General features: G+C 36.8%; 2 protein-coding genes across 6 annotated transcripts in view; one reads left to right on the top strand and one right to left on the bottom strand.

Annotated features, from left to right (window-relative positions):
- Nucleotides 1-16,810, bottom strand: part of FANCM (Fanconi anemia, complementation group M) — a 103,278-nt gene that overhangs the window by 6,094 nt on the left and 80,374 nt on the right. For both annotated transcript variants that reach the window (XR_824967.1, XR_824968.1), the window contains exon 24: nt 6,892-7,004. The gene's annotated coding sequence lies outside the window, so the exon portion shown is untranslated. The remainder of the gene's footprint in view (nt 1-6,891; nt 7,005-16,810) is intronic.
- MIS18BP1 (MIS18 binding protein 1) overlaps nt 1-16,810 on the top strand; it is a 47,266-nt gene that overhangs the window by 11,611 nt on the left and 18,845 nt on the right. For all 4 annotated transcript variants that reach the window (XM_010836130.1, XM_010836128.1, XM_010836132.1 and 1 more), the window contains exons 6-9: nt 883-1,013; nt 6,186-6,273; nt 7,552-7,709; nt 11,190-12,051. In XM_010836130.1, the coding sequence (XP_010834432.1) occupies nt 883-1,013; nt 6,186-6,273; nt 7,552-7,709; nt 11,190-12,051 (1,239 nt within the window). The remainder of the gene's footprint in view (nt 1-882; nt 1,014-6,185; nt 6,274-7,551; nt 7,710-11,189; nt 12,052-16,810) is intronic.

Below are 16,810 nucleotides of genomic sequence, written 5' to 3'. Positions count from 1 at the left end.
CTAGGCCAGAATACTGGTGTGGGTAGCCTTTCCCTTCTCTAGGGGATCTTCCCAACCCAGAGATCGATCGAACCCAGGTATCCCGCATTGCAAGCGCATTCTTTACCAGCTGAGCCACAAGGGAAGCCCGAAAAAGAACAGAGGATGAGAATATTGTGTTAAAGTATAACATATGAATTTAATTCCATTTGACCAAACTAAATGATCTTAACTTTCTCATTTACTGTGCTTATATTTAGAATGTTTATTACTAATCTAATGACTCAGAATGTTCATTTATCTAATATATTTTAAAATTTTGTTTTCTCTATATTTATTCTTGGCTTCATGTAAAGAAATATAAAGAGTACATTTATGGGTCAGTAGCTTGATGCTGCAGTTTGTTTTTTCACAGTTGGAACCTCTTTTGGTACTTTCTAAAGAGGAAGGTAAAGACATTTGGCTATATGGTGAGGGGGAGAAAAAAACACAAGAGTAGAATAATTCAAACAATGTAACTGCATGAAAACTAACCCAGCATAGGCCCTGAGGAGAGTGACAGGGAAGTCATCCTTTGGCGGTTTAGCATCAGTTGAGACACAGTTGTGAGCTTTATTACCACAAGATATTTAGAGAATGCCTTGCTTTCTTGCTAATGAAACGTTTTATACTAACCACATGGTTTGGCCACAGTGCAGTTTCTTGGTACTCAGGTTCACATTAGCCAAGAGGTTGAGTTCTGTTGCAGTGTTTGGCCCTCAAATGTTTTGTAATTAGATTAATAGCATTGTAGCTGGAGTACAGATTTATTCCTGTTACAGATTTATATACTTATATGTGTACATTGTGACTCTTGGTAAAATGTGAATATTTTGGCTTTAACTAAGCTTTTTTTCCTCCTAGAGACATTACCAACATATATTGGCACAGTAATGTAATTATAGAACGGATTAAGCACAACAAACTTAGAACTTTATCAGGCAACATTTATGTACTAAAAGGAATGATAGACCAAATTTCCATGAAAGAAGCAGGTAATGACTGTCATTACTAATCGGAAGAATTACTTTACTAAGTGAAATAATTAACCATGTTTCAAACCATATTTTTGCTTTTAGTTAGGTGCTTTAAAATTACATGTCAACACTAAAAATTAAAAAATACTGCCAAAATTATGTAAAACTATTCTATATGTTGATCCTTTATTATGATTTACTGTTATTGGACAGTTTAAGTCCAGTTATTTAAAAAATATTCAAATGAAATGTTCCTTATTTGTGAGGAACTGGCTATAAGAATATAATTTAGCTCCCTAATTCCTCTTTTGTTGAACCTGCCCAGCATAGCCCTAGTCCTGATACAATCGTATTTTCTGTCTATGCCTAGTACACAGCTAATGTGACTAAAGAAAAACACACCTAGTAGTCGACTTTAAATCTGTGACTACCAGCAACAAATTGTGGTCTCTCAGTGCCACTTGGTATCCTACCGTGGGTCCCTAATCCATTCATTCTCCCATCATCCTTAATGACTATTTTGTATTTCTTCATCTCTCCTACCTCCCTCTCAGCTTGGCGGGTGGGGGAACAAGGAGAAGACTTAAAGTAACGGGAACAATCAAAAGAGAACTTTTCTGCCACATCTCTCATCTGCTTGTATCTGTACCTGCTTTTATTGGGCAAGTCTCCCACGTTCCTGTCTGTGTCAACCTGTTTATACTTTAGTTCCTATCATCTATTACTCAAAAATATCACTCTAGTAATTCTCCCTTCTATCAAAAAGAAAACCAAAACAAAACAAAAAAAACACTCTCTTTTGTGTAAAAAAATCAAGGTTGTTAGAATGTATTTGAATTTAAGAGGTCATTAACTTAAAATAATCATATATATATGTTACATATGAACCTCATGGTAATCACAAACCAAAAATCTATACTAGATAAACACACACACATACACACAAAAGAGAGAAAGGAATCCAAATGTAACACAAAAGATAGTCATCAAAAGAAGGAACAAAAAACTACAAACACAACCAGAAAACAATGAATAAAACAGCTATAACTACTTTAAATGTAACTTTAAGTGTAAATGGAGCAAATGCTCCCAATCAAAAGACAGAGCGGCTGAATGGATACAAAAACAAAGAGACTCCTTTCAAATATAGAAATACAAGACAGAAAGTGAAGGGATGGAAAACCATGTAAATGGAAATGAAGCCAAGTTCAGTTTAGTCGCTCAGTCGTGTCTGACTCTCTGCGACCGCATGAATCGCAGCACTCCAGGCCTCCATGTCCATCACCAACTCCCGGAGTTCACTCAAACTCAGGTCCATCAAGTCGGTGATGCCATCCAGCCATCTCATCCTCTGTCGTCTCCTTCTCCTCCTGCCCCCAATCCCTCCCAGCATCAGGGTCTTTTCTAACGAGTCAGCTCTTTGCATTAGGTGGCCAAAATACTGGAGTTTCAGCTTTAGCATCATTCCTTCCAAAGAACACCCAGGACTGATCTCCTTTAGAATGAACTGGTTGGATCTCCTTGTAGTTCAAGGGACTCTCAAGAGTCTTCTCCAACACCAGAGTTCAAAAGCATCAATTCTTCGGCACTCAGCTTTCTTCACAGTCCAACTTTCACATCCATACATGACCACTGGAAAAACCATAGCCTTGACTAGACGGACCTTTGTTGGCAAAGTAATGTCTCTGCTTTTCAATATGCTATCTAGGTTGGTCATAATTTTCCTTCCAAGGAGTAAGTGTCTTAATTTCATGGCTGCAATCACCATCTGCAGTGATTTTGGAGCCTAAAAAGATAAAGTCTGACACTGTTTCCACTGTTTCCCCATCTATTTCCCATGAAGTGAAGCCAAGTTAGCAATGCTTATATCAGACAAAACAGACTTTTAAACGAAGATTGTAATAGAACACGAAGAATATTACATAATGATAAAGGGATAAAAAGAAAAAGATATAACAATTGTAAATATATAGGCGCCCAACCTAGGAACACCTAAATACATAAATAACAAAGCTAAAGGTATCCCACTCCCTGAATTCAAGCTATGCTACTAAGCTACAGTAATCAAAACACTGTGATACTGGCACAAAAACAGCCACATAGATCAACTAAACAGAATAGAGACCCCAGAAGTGAACCTATGTGTATTTGGACAGTTAATTTACAACAGAGGAGGTAATGGGGAATACAGTGGGGAAATGATGACGGCCTCTTCAATAGATGATGCTGGGAAAACTGGATAGCTGCATACAAAAGAATCAGACTAGATTCCTCACACTGTGTCCAAAAATAAACTCAAAATGGACTAGACTTAAATGTAAGATCTGAAACCATAAAACTCCTAGAAGAAAACATAGTGAACCCTTTGACATATGCCTTGGCTATATTTTTCTAGATCTGTCTCCTCAGGCAAAGGCAACAAAAACAAAAAATAAACAAATGGGACAACATCAAACTAAAAAACTTTTGTACAGGAAAAGAAACTGTCAACAAAATGGTAAAGCACCCTACTGAGTAGGAGGACGTATTTGCAAGCTACATTGCTGATAAGGGATTAATATCCAAAATACACAAAGAACTCATACAATTCAACATAAAAAATAAAAAAACAGTCCTATTAAGAAATGAGCAGGGGACTCCCCTGGTGGGCCAGTGGCTAAGACTCCATGCTTCCAATGCAGGGGGCCTGGGTTCAATCCCTGGTCAAGGAACTAGATCCCACATGCTGCAACTAAGAGTTCATATGCTGCAGTGAAAGATCCCAGATGCTACAACTAAGACCTGGTGGAGGAAAAGAAGTTTTTAAAAAATTGGGCAGAAGAGCTGAATAGGTATTTTCCAGAAGAAGATACACAGATGGCAAGCAAAGATGCTCAGCATCACTAATCATCAGGGAAATGCAAATCAGAAGCACAGTGAGGTTCCACCTCATGCCTGTCACAATAGCTATTATCCAAAAGACAAGAAATAACATGCACTGGTGATGTTATGGAGAAAAGGGAACCCTTATGCTGTGTTGGTGAGAAAGTAAATTGGTATGACCACTATGGAAAACAGTGTGGAGGTTCCTCAAAAAATTAGAAGTAGAACTATCATATGATCAGCAGTCCACTTTGGGGTATTTTTCTGAAGAAAACAAAAACACTAATTGAACAGATAAATGCACGCCTGTGTCCACTGCAGCATTATTTATAATAACCAAGATACCAAAGCAGCTTAAGTGTCCACTGATGGATGAGTGCATAAAGAAGATGAAGTGTATGCATATACAAGAGAATATTATTCAGCCTTAAAGAACGAAATCTTACTATTGTGACAACATGGAGGGACCTACAGGTATTAAACTAAGTGAAATCAGAGAAGGAGAAACACTGTATGATTCCACTTGTATGTGGAACCTAAAAACCAAAGCAGATGAACAAGTCAAAACACAAAGAGACTCACAGATAAAGAGAAGAGATGCTTGCCAGAAGGGAGAGGGATCAGGGAATGAGTGAACTAGGTGAGGGAGATTAAAACATACAGAATTCTAGTTGTAAATGAGTCACAGGGATGAAGGGTACAGCATGGGGAAAGGGTATGTAACCGTTATTCTAATAGGTTCAGCAGTGAACAATATTCACATTGTTATAATGATACAAACAATTTTTGATATATTTAAAAGTATTGTAAAAATGTGGGGAGAAGATTTAGAAGGAGAGGTGCAGATGTTAATTCTTCATCTCTTATTTATAAATTTTAAAATTGCGTTTTTTTCTTTTTATTGTATCTATATGAGATGGTACATACTAACTATTGTTATCACTTGGCAAGATATATATTAATAAGCCATCATGCTGTACACCTTAAACTTAGACTATGCTGTGCGTCAGTTACCCTTAAAAAAATAGGGTGAGGGCAAACCCTCTTAACCACACTTCTTTCAGCCACTGTTGCTCTAATTGACAGCAAAACAGCTCAGACAATTCGTTATACTTAGATCTATTTCCTCTTGAATTCTTTTCCATCTTTTTTCTTGAATTCTCTTTAGTCTCTCCTTCATCCCCAGTTCTTCACTGAAACAGTCCTTATCAAAGTCACCAGTGGCCCCCACATTGCTAAATCCAGTGTACACGCGACATGGTAATCACACCTACCTTCTTGAAATACTTTGTTTACTTGGCTTCTGGAATACCATATTTTCATGCTGCCTCACTCCCTGTTCCTTCATAGTTTATTTAAGCTTACTTTTCTCCTTCTTCTTTTCCTCTAAATAATGGAATAGACTAGGGCTCTTTCTATACTCAATGCTGTGCTGATTTCTTTTAGGGTTAAATTTCATTCATATTTTGACAAGTGTCAAATGAAGAATATTCCCCTAGCCACTCAACTTATTTTCTGTCTGCTCATTTGACATCTGCACTAGGATGTCTACAGGCGTCTCAGAGTTAATATGTCAAAAACCTGATCTTCTCCATGTACTTCCACAGATTGTTCTCAAAATAGCAACTAACTCAGTCCTGTTAAAAAGTAAGTCGTATTCTTTGGCTCCTCCACTCAGAATTTTTCTATAACTTCCTATCTCACCCAAAGTAAAAGATCCAGTCCATAAAATGACCCCAAGGCTTTAAAATCTCTCCCGGCTGCCTCTGTTACCATATGAGTACTAAGTGGCCTCCTAGTTCTTGTCTCTCCTCGTTTCACTTCAGCTACACCAGCCTCTCGGTGGCTCTACAAACCAGCCAGGCATACTCTTGCTTCATAGCCTTTGACTGTGTTCCCTCTGCTTCCATTGCTTTAACCTCATATTGCCACATTGCTCACTTCATGTACTTCAGGGCTTTACTCAAATGATGCTATTTCAGTGAGAACTTGTCTGTCCTTTTTTGAAATGCTGCCTGCCTGCTTTCTCCTCCCCTAAAATGAACACACTGATACTGCTATTCCTCTTAACTGCATAATTTTTCTCCATAGCATAAATGACCCTCTAACAAATGAGATATATTACTGGTTTGCTTTCTGTTTACAAGGCAGTTTTCATGAAGGCAGATTTGTTGTTGTTGTTGTTAACTGCTGAATCCTCAGTAGCTATGACTGTGCCTGGCACATAGTAAGCAATTAAGTATATATTTTTAAATTATTTAATGAATGAATGACATGACTTTAAAATCTAGGCTTTCAGATAATTTCTGTTTGTTTATCATTAAATAGGTTACCCAAAATACCTCATAAGGAAATTTATGTTTGGATTTCCAGAAAAATGGAAAGAGTATATTGATGATTTTTTAGAAGAGTTAAGGTAAAGTAGTTTTTAACTTTTAAAACAAAGGTTATTTCTTTTTGTGGTTGCACTGGGTCTTCCTTGCTATGCATGGGCTTTCTCTAATTATAGAGCGTGAGGGCTACTCTTCAGCTGCGATGCGCCGGCTTCTCACTGGGGTGGCTTCTCTTGTTACGGAGCGCAGGCTCCAGGTGCATGGGCTTCAGTAGTTGCTCACGCAGGCCCAGGAGCTGTGACATGCAGGCTCAGTTGCCCGGAGGCACGTGGAATCTTTCCGGACCAGGGATGGAAACCATGTCTCCTGCATTGGCAGGCGGATTCTTATCCACTGTGCCACCAGGGAAGTCCGTCTACCTTTTAACTTTTTAAAAAACAATCTTACAGATGTATAATTTACATCTGATAAACCACCCATTTTAGGTATAAAATTTGATGGGCATTTACAAATGTATATACTCATATAACCAATGGAAGGTGCTTTTAATTTCTGCTTTTGGAAATGTCCATTTTGAGCTATCTTTGATCTTAGACTTTCGGAAGGCAGTAACACTTTACTGGAACTTCTGTCATGTGGAATAAATCTAAAAGGAAAATTAAACCTTTGACATATTTAAGGAGTCATCTGTAATCACCTACCCTTTAAGAGGCATGTAGCTGTAAACAGGAGTCTGACGTTCTTGGTCCTTTTTCACTCATTCATTTCCTCTGTAGTTAAAAGTGTCATCTGCTTAGCCTACTCTGTATCAGCACTGGGAAAACAAAGAAGAATTTGGTTAGTTCTTGACCTTAAAAACTCTTTAGGTTGTGTAAGTTAATCTCATTACAGTGTAATGACATATAGGCTGGCAGTTTCTCCTGTAAAGGGGCGATAGTATTTTCATGAGTATGCTGCTTCTGTCACAGCTACTTGACTCTGCCTTTGTAGTGGAAAAGTGACATAGTACAGAAATTAATGAGTATGGCTGTGTTTCAGTGGACTTTATTTACAAGAACAGGCAGCTGGCAGAATTTGTCCTGTTATTTTCTAATATCAGCTTAAATAGGAAATACAAGAGTGAAGATAGTAAGAACTTAAAAAGTCATATTTGAATATTTTGACTTAAGATGTCATACATAAGTTCTTTGTGGGAGGAAAAGGGTAGAAGCCATGAAAGCTTAAATAATGTAAAAATTAAAGGTAATCTGCTAGGGAAAGAAAGCTTTATCTGAGGGAATTTATTTATTTATGGGTTTAGTTTTTTGGTTTTGTTTTTTGAGAACCTATATTAGAGGAAAAAATACTATACTTAATTTTAGGACTTGTGCAAAGGAAAAAGGAAAGGCCAGACAAAAACAGAAAGCTAAAAGATGTATTCCTGCCATTCAAAAATCAATGAAAAATGATGCAAGGAAAGAAAAACCAGATGTCCTCCAAAGAACCACCACCACGTATGACCTTGACTGTGATCCTTTGGGTATGTTTGCTCTTTTCTTCTCGTTCATATTGTGGTATATTTTTAAATGAGCTCCGCATTGTTTAATTGTTTACAGTGTATATAGTACTGGGTTCTTGACTTATACTGCCCTAAAATTTTCATTTTTTTCACTAGTTAAGAGGAGAAACTGCGATCACCTATAGTCAGCGTTCAGCCTACTTCATTAATTACTACCTTTTAATCAGATTACCAAGGAAACTGATAAACAGCAATGAAAGATGATTGTTGTTTCAGTTTTCTAAATGCAAGGTTTTAGGCTTCCAGCTTGCCTCAAAGCTATATTAAAGATACCTATATTTTTGTGCTAAATATTATTCCTGTTAGTAGACAAAACCAATTTCCTTTCATGGAGGAAATGACATGTATTTTCTGAATGACCATTGCTATGAAGGTAATTTAGGCCATTTCTACCTTGACCTTATAACAAAGAGCTTTACAGAACTTCAAGAATTCAGGACTGCTTATGCCAAAAACATAACACCATACTGGATATAGATGTACCTGTATGCCATTCTTCCACTCCTACCACAACCTACTCCCCCGTCCCCACTGAAACTATGCTTATCCTTTCTAGTACAGAGAAAGGAATAAATTAAATACATGGATGAATGCTTGCAAAATTCACTCCTTAACTGTAGCTCCAGTTCCTTCTCAACCCTTCTTCATTTTATCAAGTAATCCTATTTCTTATAAATTAGGCATATTGCTTATTGTCATTGCTAAAACTATCTTTAGTATTTTGGAGTCCTGGGGCTATAGCACCTGCTGTATATTTTTTACTCCCAAATTTAAAAATCCCCAAAAGTATATCTAACTCTATTATTCTTTTTTAGTCTTAGGTCTTATCATCTTCCTACCTCCACTCCTTTCTTTCACTTATAGTACTGTTTTTCAAGAATTTCAGTTAAATTGTGAATATTATCAGTAAAATATTTGAGACTACAAAGTAAAAGACTAAAATTTGGTAAACCATTTTACATGCCAGCTGTGTCCATAGGAAAATTATTCAACAAACATTTTTAAAGCATCTTCTATGAACCTTGATCTATGTTAGTTATTAGGAACTTAGACATGAATAATGGAGAAGGCAGTGGCACCCTACTCCAGTACTCTTGCCTGGAAAATCCCATGGATGGAGGAGCCTGGTAGGTTGCAGTCCATGGGGTCGCTAAGAGTTGGACATGACTAAGCAACTTCACTTTCCACTTTCATGCATTGGAGAAGGAAATGGCAACCCACTCCAGTGTTCTTGCCTGGAGAATCCCAGGGACGGGAGAGCCTGGTGGACTGCCATCTCTGGGGTCGCACAGAGTCAGACACAACTGAAGTGACTTAGCAGCAGAGATGAATAAAATGAGATGCTTCTCCTTGAGAAGCTCAGTGTAGGGGAAGATAATACTGCAATCTGTTTTGGATGTATCATTTTTCCACTGTGATTCATTAGATCATTGTTTTATGAAATTATTAAGACATTCAAGGTCCTCTTGTCACATACATAATTTTGAATGGTGGTAGTTGATGCTGCTATTATTTTTGTTATTATCATTATACTTTCCATGGGAAAACCACTAAAATATATGTTAAAAAAACAACACATCTAACATTAAACAACTAAGGTTACGCAAAGGTGCCAGCCAATGATAATTTAAGATGATGTAATTGTGTATATATATTTTAATGATTTACCTTAACTTTTGTGTATTTAGTGCTGTAATCTATATGTTATAGTATTGCTATTAAAGTGCTTTATCTTTGCTATTATATATAATATACCTGACAGTATTGTTATAAATGATTGGAAGGTCAGCCTCCTTCACCATGCTGTAATAATCTCAAGAGCAAAGACCATCCATTGTGTATCTTGAAGTATAGACCTCTATGAAATTAATACCATAACTTTATTTTGTGTAAATGTGGATTTTCAGAGTAATTTCATTGAAATCCTGCCTATCAGAATTTAAAGAGCCTTTTCTCTACACATTAGCAAGTTTAAAATTTCATACTGAGTTAAATCCATCAGCTTAATAGCATTTTTTTTTTCTTACTACTTCAAAATGAAAAGAAATGAAGTGAGGAACATTTATAAGTGTTTAAAGAAGTAAAGAGGGTACAATACTACTTACACTACCAGCTTCATACAACTTAGGTTGAAGTATCCAGAATGGTCTGAATCTTTATTAAAATTATTTAAAAATGAATAAAAATATTCAGAATAAAAAGGCTTTGTTCAAAATTAGAAAGTTCAAAATTTTCACATTTCCAGTTGAACATTTGAATCATGTTTATATGAGGAATTAGAAAGAAATATATGATTCCATTGAGAAATCATAGTAACTTCCTTGATTACTTTTGAGTAGTGCCACTTCATGAACTATAATTTAGAGAATCCTTTTTCCCCAGCATTCGGTATTTCCCAAAAGTCTTTCATTTTGTCATTCATCTTGTAAAATGGCACACAGTATGTGTACGTTGTTAGAGTATTTAACTGTGATGGTTGGTATGATGGTTTAAAACTTGTACATATTTATAATTGTATAATTTAAAGTTATAAATTAAATGCGTTTGGTTTCTGGCTTCTTAAGTTTCAAACTGGAGACTTTATCTCATTTTAATTTGCTTTCTTTAGCCAATGACACAGTACAAGATCTGTTTTCCCAAGATCTGTTTTGGTTGTTATCCTATGATTCTTCATGGAGCTTTGGGGGATTCAGCAAAAATATATCTCTGTGGCCTCCACTAGGGATGAGTATGGGCCATGCAGATGGAGCTCCATGTTTTTTTAACTCTCCTTAACTAGGATAGCTTCTGTTCCATATATTTTATACCTAGTAAGGTATTAGTAACCCAAGTGGTTTTCAAGCCAAAAGTAAAAACAAAGTTCTTACCATTAAGAATTTTTTTCAGTTGAAAGACAAGTATATAATTATAACACAGGGCACATTGTCAAACATGATATTATTTGAAAGTATTCTGGAAATTTGAAGGAAAGCTTTCATTCAGTTGAGGGAATCAGGACAAAGTTTGTGGATAGGTGAGTTGGAAAACATAAATGAAGCAGGTTATAGAACAGAACTGAAGTAGAGAGTAGGTGGAAGAAATTTTCCAAGTAGAGTGAAGGAGATTAATGAAAGTTGAGAAACAGTGAATTAACAGAATGTCATTCAGATTGAGTACAGTGAGCAATTAGAACTATATTGATAAAGACCAGCAAGAGGAGCTACGTACACTAAGAATACTGTGAGACACGTGGACAGATTGGTATAGAAATTAATAAATGCTTACAGTTGAAGGGGCGGTGATCTGACAGACCAGGGCTTCAGAAAGCTTAATTTGACAGTAAAGTGTGTAAAATGGAGTGTATGGGGGGAAAGAGCAGTATATTTGTTGAATTTTTTTTTCTATATTTTGTTTCTAATTTGAAATTTTGATCTTTGTTTTTTTTGTCTTCTGAAATTAAAGAGAGAACTAAAGAATCAAAAGTATCCATTGACATTCTAACATCAAGGGAACAGTTTTTCTCAGATGAAGAAAGAAAATATATGACTGTTAGTCAGAAGAAACCTTGTATTTTAGTGACACCACTTAAATCTAAAAAAATTATAGAGCAAAAATGCATGGACTATAATCTGTCATCTGACTCCATTAAAGCAGTAACAGAATTTGCATTGGGAAAGCCTCCAAAAGAAAGTAAAACAGACTCAAATGAAACTACAAGTCTAGTCAGTAAGCCCACAAAGACTTTAGAAGGTACATTTGAGTGTAGTGTGGGCCATAATAGTGAAAATACGGAAGATTGTTGTGAACGTGATTTCTTCACTGTCAACCACAAAATAAAAATACCCAGTTCTAAAAAAGAACAAATGGTCACCTCTGACTTTAAGAAAAATACAAGGTTATCAAAACTGAAGAAAATTGAAAATCAAGTAACTGTGTCATTTGACAAGCAACAGTCCTCATCAGATTTGTCCAATGAAGAAAGTGAAAAAGAAAAGAAATTTAGAAGGAAAACTGAGATTGTTAAGAAAACCAGAGCAATAAATACTGAACAAACAGTGGTTCACCAGAGCAAAAGCACAAGAAAAACAAGGACAGTCCCAGTGATGCCTGAATGTGAAACTGAAGAAAGTGAAAATGAACTTTATATGAAACAAAAGAAAGCTAAATGTTCTGCTAAAGAAAACCTTAAGAAACCTGATGTTGGTAATGAACTTCCAAATACCGAGAAAATGGGGTCTAGTAAGACAAACAGTCATTCCTTGGAATGTTTGCCTGGTTTTACTCAGGATGAGTGGAATAAGAAAGAATTACAGAAACTTCATTGGTAAGTAGTTAGATTTGACTTTGAAATCTAGAGTGGCCACAAAACAGTTTATAACATAAAAACAAGAGGCTGATTTATGACTTCTAATCATTAAAATGGAAAATGTCATCCAAAGACACTTGAAGAGAAATTGAAATTTATGTAGGGTGGAGGGAGAACACAGATAATATCTAACTAGGTGGCCATCTGCAGCCCACATATGAAGAAAGTGAAAGTGACCTTCTTTTCTTTTCATTCCCATTTAATATTTCAAGACAGTCCCCTCCTTCCCTCCCCAAAAACTATTTGAGGGGACAGATATGTTAATTAATTTGATAGTGGTAATCACATTACAATGTATACGTGTATCAAATGATCACATGTACATTTTAAACATATATAATTTTATCTGTCAATCATACCTCAATAAAGTAGGGGTAAACTATTTCAACAGACAAATGCAACTCTCTCATTTAGCTTCACATTTTCAGGAATATTTTATAATTAACTTTACTATTATAAAACCTTAAATTTGAACCCAAATTTGTAGGTTATTTCATAGTCTTTTCCCCCTCATTGATAAATGAAAAATTGGTCTCAAAAATTGGGTGATTTGTCCAGGGTTTCTTAATTAGTGCTGCTTGATAAACCAGGTATGGTAAGAATTGGATTTGGCTACATAGACTTGAAAAGCAGTTTCAGTAGTGTGGTAGTTGGTATTGGAAGCCAGGTCACAGTTGAGCAATGGACAGTAAAGATAACCTAGATGGACAACAAAAGATATGTGGCAATGTTGGGGAACAGCAGAAGGCACAGTCATAGAAGAGTGAGGAGATAAGGGAACATGTATGTTTAGTTGCTTGCTTTTTATTAAATGAGTCAGACCAGAGTATAGTGGTATGCCCATGGAAATCATCCAGGAGAAAGATAGGAAGATGTCACTGATAAGAGAGAGAAGAAAAACATAAAAACATACCACGTTTAGTGTTCCGTTCTCTTGTGTACCCCCAACTTTATAACATTTAGAATTCATTTTCAAATCTACTTTTTCTTTCTAAGAGATCTTTGTGCCACTGTACTCTTCCTTTCTCCATTTCCTAAATTTTCCTTCTGTCTTATTTTCAGGCAGAAGTTTTCTTATATTCCAAAGTTCTTGATTTTGGCTGCTTGCTCTATAGCAAAGTGTATTCTTTAGTGATCTTTTCCTTCCAAAGCTCTACTTTTTTGTACAGGAACTCCCAAATCTGTGTCTCTAGTTCTGAATTCTTGTACTTAGGTCTGTATTTCCCTTTGCCTGCTGGACATCTCTATATAAATCTCACCTACAGCTAACTTCGGGGCTTCCCTGATAGCTCAGTTGGTAAAGAATCTGCCTGCAATGTGGGAGACATGGGTTCGATCCCTGGGTTGGGGAGATCTCCTGGAGAAAGGAAAGGCTACCCACTCTAGTATTCTGGCCTGGAGAATTCCATGGACTGTATAGTCCATGGGGTCACTAGAGTTCGACACGATGGAGCGACTTTCACTTTCACAGCTAACTTAATTTGTCAAAAGCCAAACTTACTTTCTTCTGCCTGTCCACGTTGCCTGACATTCCTGTTTCTTAACATGTAATTCTCCTAGTCAGCTAGCTTTAAACTCTTTATTATTATTGGTTTTTAATCTTTTGAAAAATTGTGAAGCTACCAGTATACTTAGGAGATGTTATGAGTTAGGTTCCAGACTACTGGAATAAGCCGAATACCTCAACAAAGCAAGTCACATTAACGTTACGGCTTCCTGGTGCATATAAAAGTTATGTTTACACTATACTGTAGTCTATTAAGTATGCAATAATATTGTATCCAAAAAAAAAAAAAACCCACTGTATGTACCTTCATTGGGCTTCCCTGGTGACTCAGATGGTAAAGAATCTGCCTGCAATGCAGGAAACTCAGGTTTGATCCCTGGGTCAGAAGATCCGCTGGAGAAGGAAATGGCAACCCACTCAGTATTCTTTCCTGGAGAATTCCATGGACAAAGAAGCTTGGCAAGCTACAGTCCATGGGGTCATAAAGAATTGGACACAACTGAGCGACTAACACACATACCTTAATTTAAAAATAACTTGTTGCTTAAAAATAGTAATTATCATTTGAGCCTTCAGCAAGTTGTAATTCCTTTGCTGGTGGAGGGTCTTGCTTTGGTATTGATGGCTGCTGACCAGAGTGGTGTTTGCTGAAGGTTAGGGTGGCTGTGGCAATTTCTTAAAAATGACAATGTGGTTTGCCACATCAATTGACTCTTCCTTTAATGGATGGTTTCTCTGTAGCATGCAATGCTATTTGATAGCATTTCACCCAGAGTAGAACTTCTTTCAAAATGGGAGTCAGTCCTCTCAAACCTTGCGACTACTTTATCAACTAAGTTTGTATATTCTAAATCCTTTATTGTCACTTCAGCAATGCTTTATCAGCTAAGTTTATATAATATTCTAAATCCTTTATTGTCATGTCAGCAATCTTCACAGCATCTTCAGTAGATTTCATCTCATGAAACCACTGTCTTTACTCATCCATAAGATGCAGCTCCTCGTCTGTTGAAGTTTTTTCATGAGGTTGTAGCAATTCAATCACATCTTTAGGCTCCACTTCTAATTGTAGTTCTCTTGCTATTTCCATCCCATCTGCAGTGACTTCTTCCACTGAAGTCTTTAACGCCTTCAAGTCATTAATAAGGGTTGGAATCAACTTTTTCCAAACTCCTGTGAATGTTGATGTTTTGAACTCTTCTCATGAGTCACACATGTTCTTAATGGTATCTTCATGGTGAATCCTTTCCTGGGGAGTCTTCAATTTACTTCACTCAGATCCATTGGAGGAATAACTATCGAGAACAGCTCTAGCCTTAGGAAGTATATTTCTTAAATAATAAGACTTTGAAAATCAGAATTACTCCTTGACCCATAAGCTGCAGAATGGACATTATGTAACAGGCTGAAAACAACATTAATCTTGTTGTACATCTCCATCTCAGAGCTCTTGGGTGACCAGGTGCATTGTCAATGAGCAGTAACATTTTGAAAGGAATCTTTTTTTCTGAGTTGCTTTCCACAGTGAGCTTAAAATAATTCAGAACAGATGTGCTGTCCTCTAGGGTTGTTTCACCTATAGAGCCCAGGTAGAGTAGATTTAACATAATTCTTAAGGGTTGCTCAGGTTTTTGAAATGGTAAATGAGCACTGGCTTCAAGTCCCTAGTTGCATGAAGCCAGTCATTGACTTTTCCTACTTAGCTATAAAAGTCCTAGACAACGTCTTCTTCCAATACAAGACTGTTTTGTCTACATTAAAAATCTGTTGTTTAGTGTAGCCATCTTCACTGATGATCTTAGCTAGATCTTCTGGCTAATTTGCTGCAGTTTCTACATTAGCACTTATTGCTTCACTTTGCATTTTTGTGTTACAGAGATGACTTCTTTCCTTAAACCTCATACCAATTTCTGCTAACTTCAAACTTCTCATCTGTAGCTTCCTCACGTTTTACCCTACATAGAATTAAAGAGAGTTAGGGCCTTGCTCTAGATTGGACTTTGGCTTCAGAGAACCTTGTGACTGGTTTGATCTTCTATCAAGATTACTAAGCTTTGTCCATATCATCAATAAAGCTGTCTCACTTTCTTATCATTTATGTGTTTCTAGAGTAGCATTTTTAATTTCCTTCAAGAACTTTTTCCTTTGCATTTACATTTGGCTAACTTGGGCAAGAAGCCTAGCTTTCAGCCTACATCAGCTCTTGACATGCCTTCTTCAGTAAGCTTAATCATGTTTATCAGTTAAATTTGCTGTCTTAGAGACATACAGTTCTTGGCTCCCAAACAATATAACAGTAACATCGCTGGTCACCATAACAAATATAATGATAATGAAAAAGTTTGAAATACTGTGAGAATTACCAAATGTGACAGAGACATGTAGTAACCAAATGCTGTTGGAAAAATGGTGCCAATAGACTTACTTGACACAGGGTTGCCATAGGCATTCAGTTTGTTCAAAAAATAAAACCCCAGTAAACCAAAGAGCAGTAAAACGAGATATGCCTGTGTAGCCTTTTTCTTGACACTACTCTTTTTCAGACCTTTAATGCCTTTTGCCCGAACTTTGGAAGTGGCTTTGTATTTGTACTTTGTTCATTTCATATGAGTAAATAATCTGTTTTATACAACTCCAGATTAGTTGTAATGTATTGTGTGGTTCTAACAAGTCAAAACCCTTCACTTGCATTCTTACTGATCTTCAAATTATATAAAGATTCTTCTGCCTCACATTGAGAGCAATAGTTGACTTCAGTTATCCTTTTCAGGTTGACCTCAGTTATCCTTTTCAGCTGTATCCCCCATTATTTCCTTTACTGTATATTCAGATCACCTAAGGATATTTTGAAATGCCTGAACTGCAGAAATGCCCGTTTCCAATACGATAAGTAAGCGTACTCCACTCTGTTTCTTCTGCTGCTGCTAAGTCGCTTCAGTCGTGTCCGACTCTGTGCGACCCCATAGACGGAAGCCCACCAGGCTCCCCCGTCCCTGGGAGTCTCCAGGCAAGAACACTGGAGTGGGTTGCCATTTCCTTCTCCAGTGCATGAAAGTGAAAAGTGAAAGGGAAGTCGCTCAGTCATGTCTGACTCTTAGCGACCCCATGGACTGCAGCCCACCAGGCTCTCCGCCCATGGGATTTTCCAGGCAAGAGTACTGGAGTGGGGTGCCACTGCCTTCTGCGATGCAGGTATAAAAACCTGAACAG

Source organism: Bison bison, unplaced genomic scaffold, assembly GCF_000754665.1.
Source record: "Bison bison bison isolate TAMUID 2011002044 unplaced genomic scaffold, Bison_UMD1.0 scf7180017864061, whole genome shotgun sequence".
Taxonomy (NCBI): Eukaryota; Metazoa; Chordata; class Mammalia; order Artiodactyla; family Bovidae; genus Bison; species Bison bison.
The sequence above is the reverse complement of the archived record's forward strand: the minus strand, read 5'-3'. Positions and strand labels throughout refer to the sequence as shown.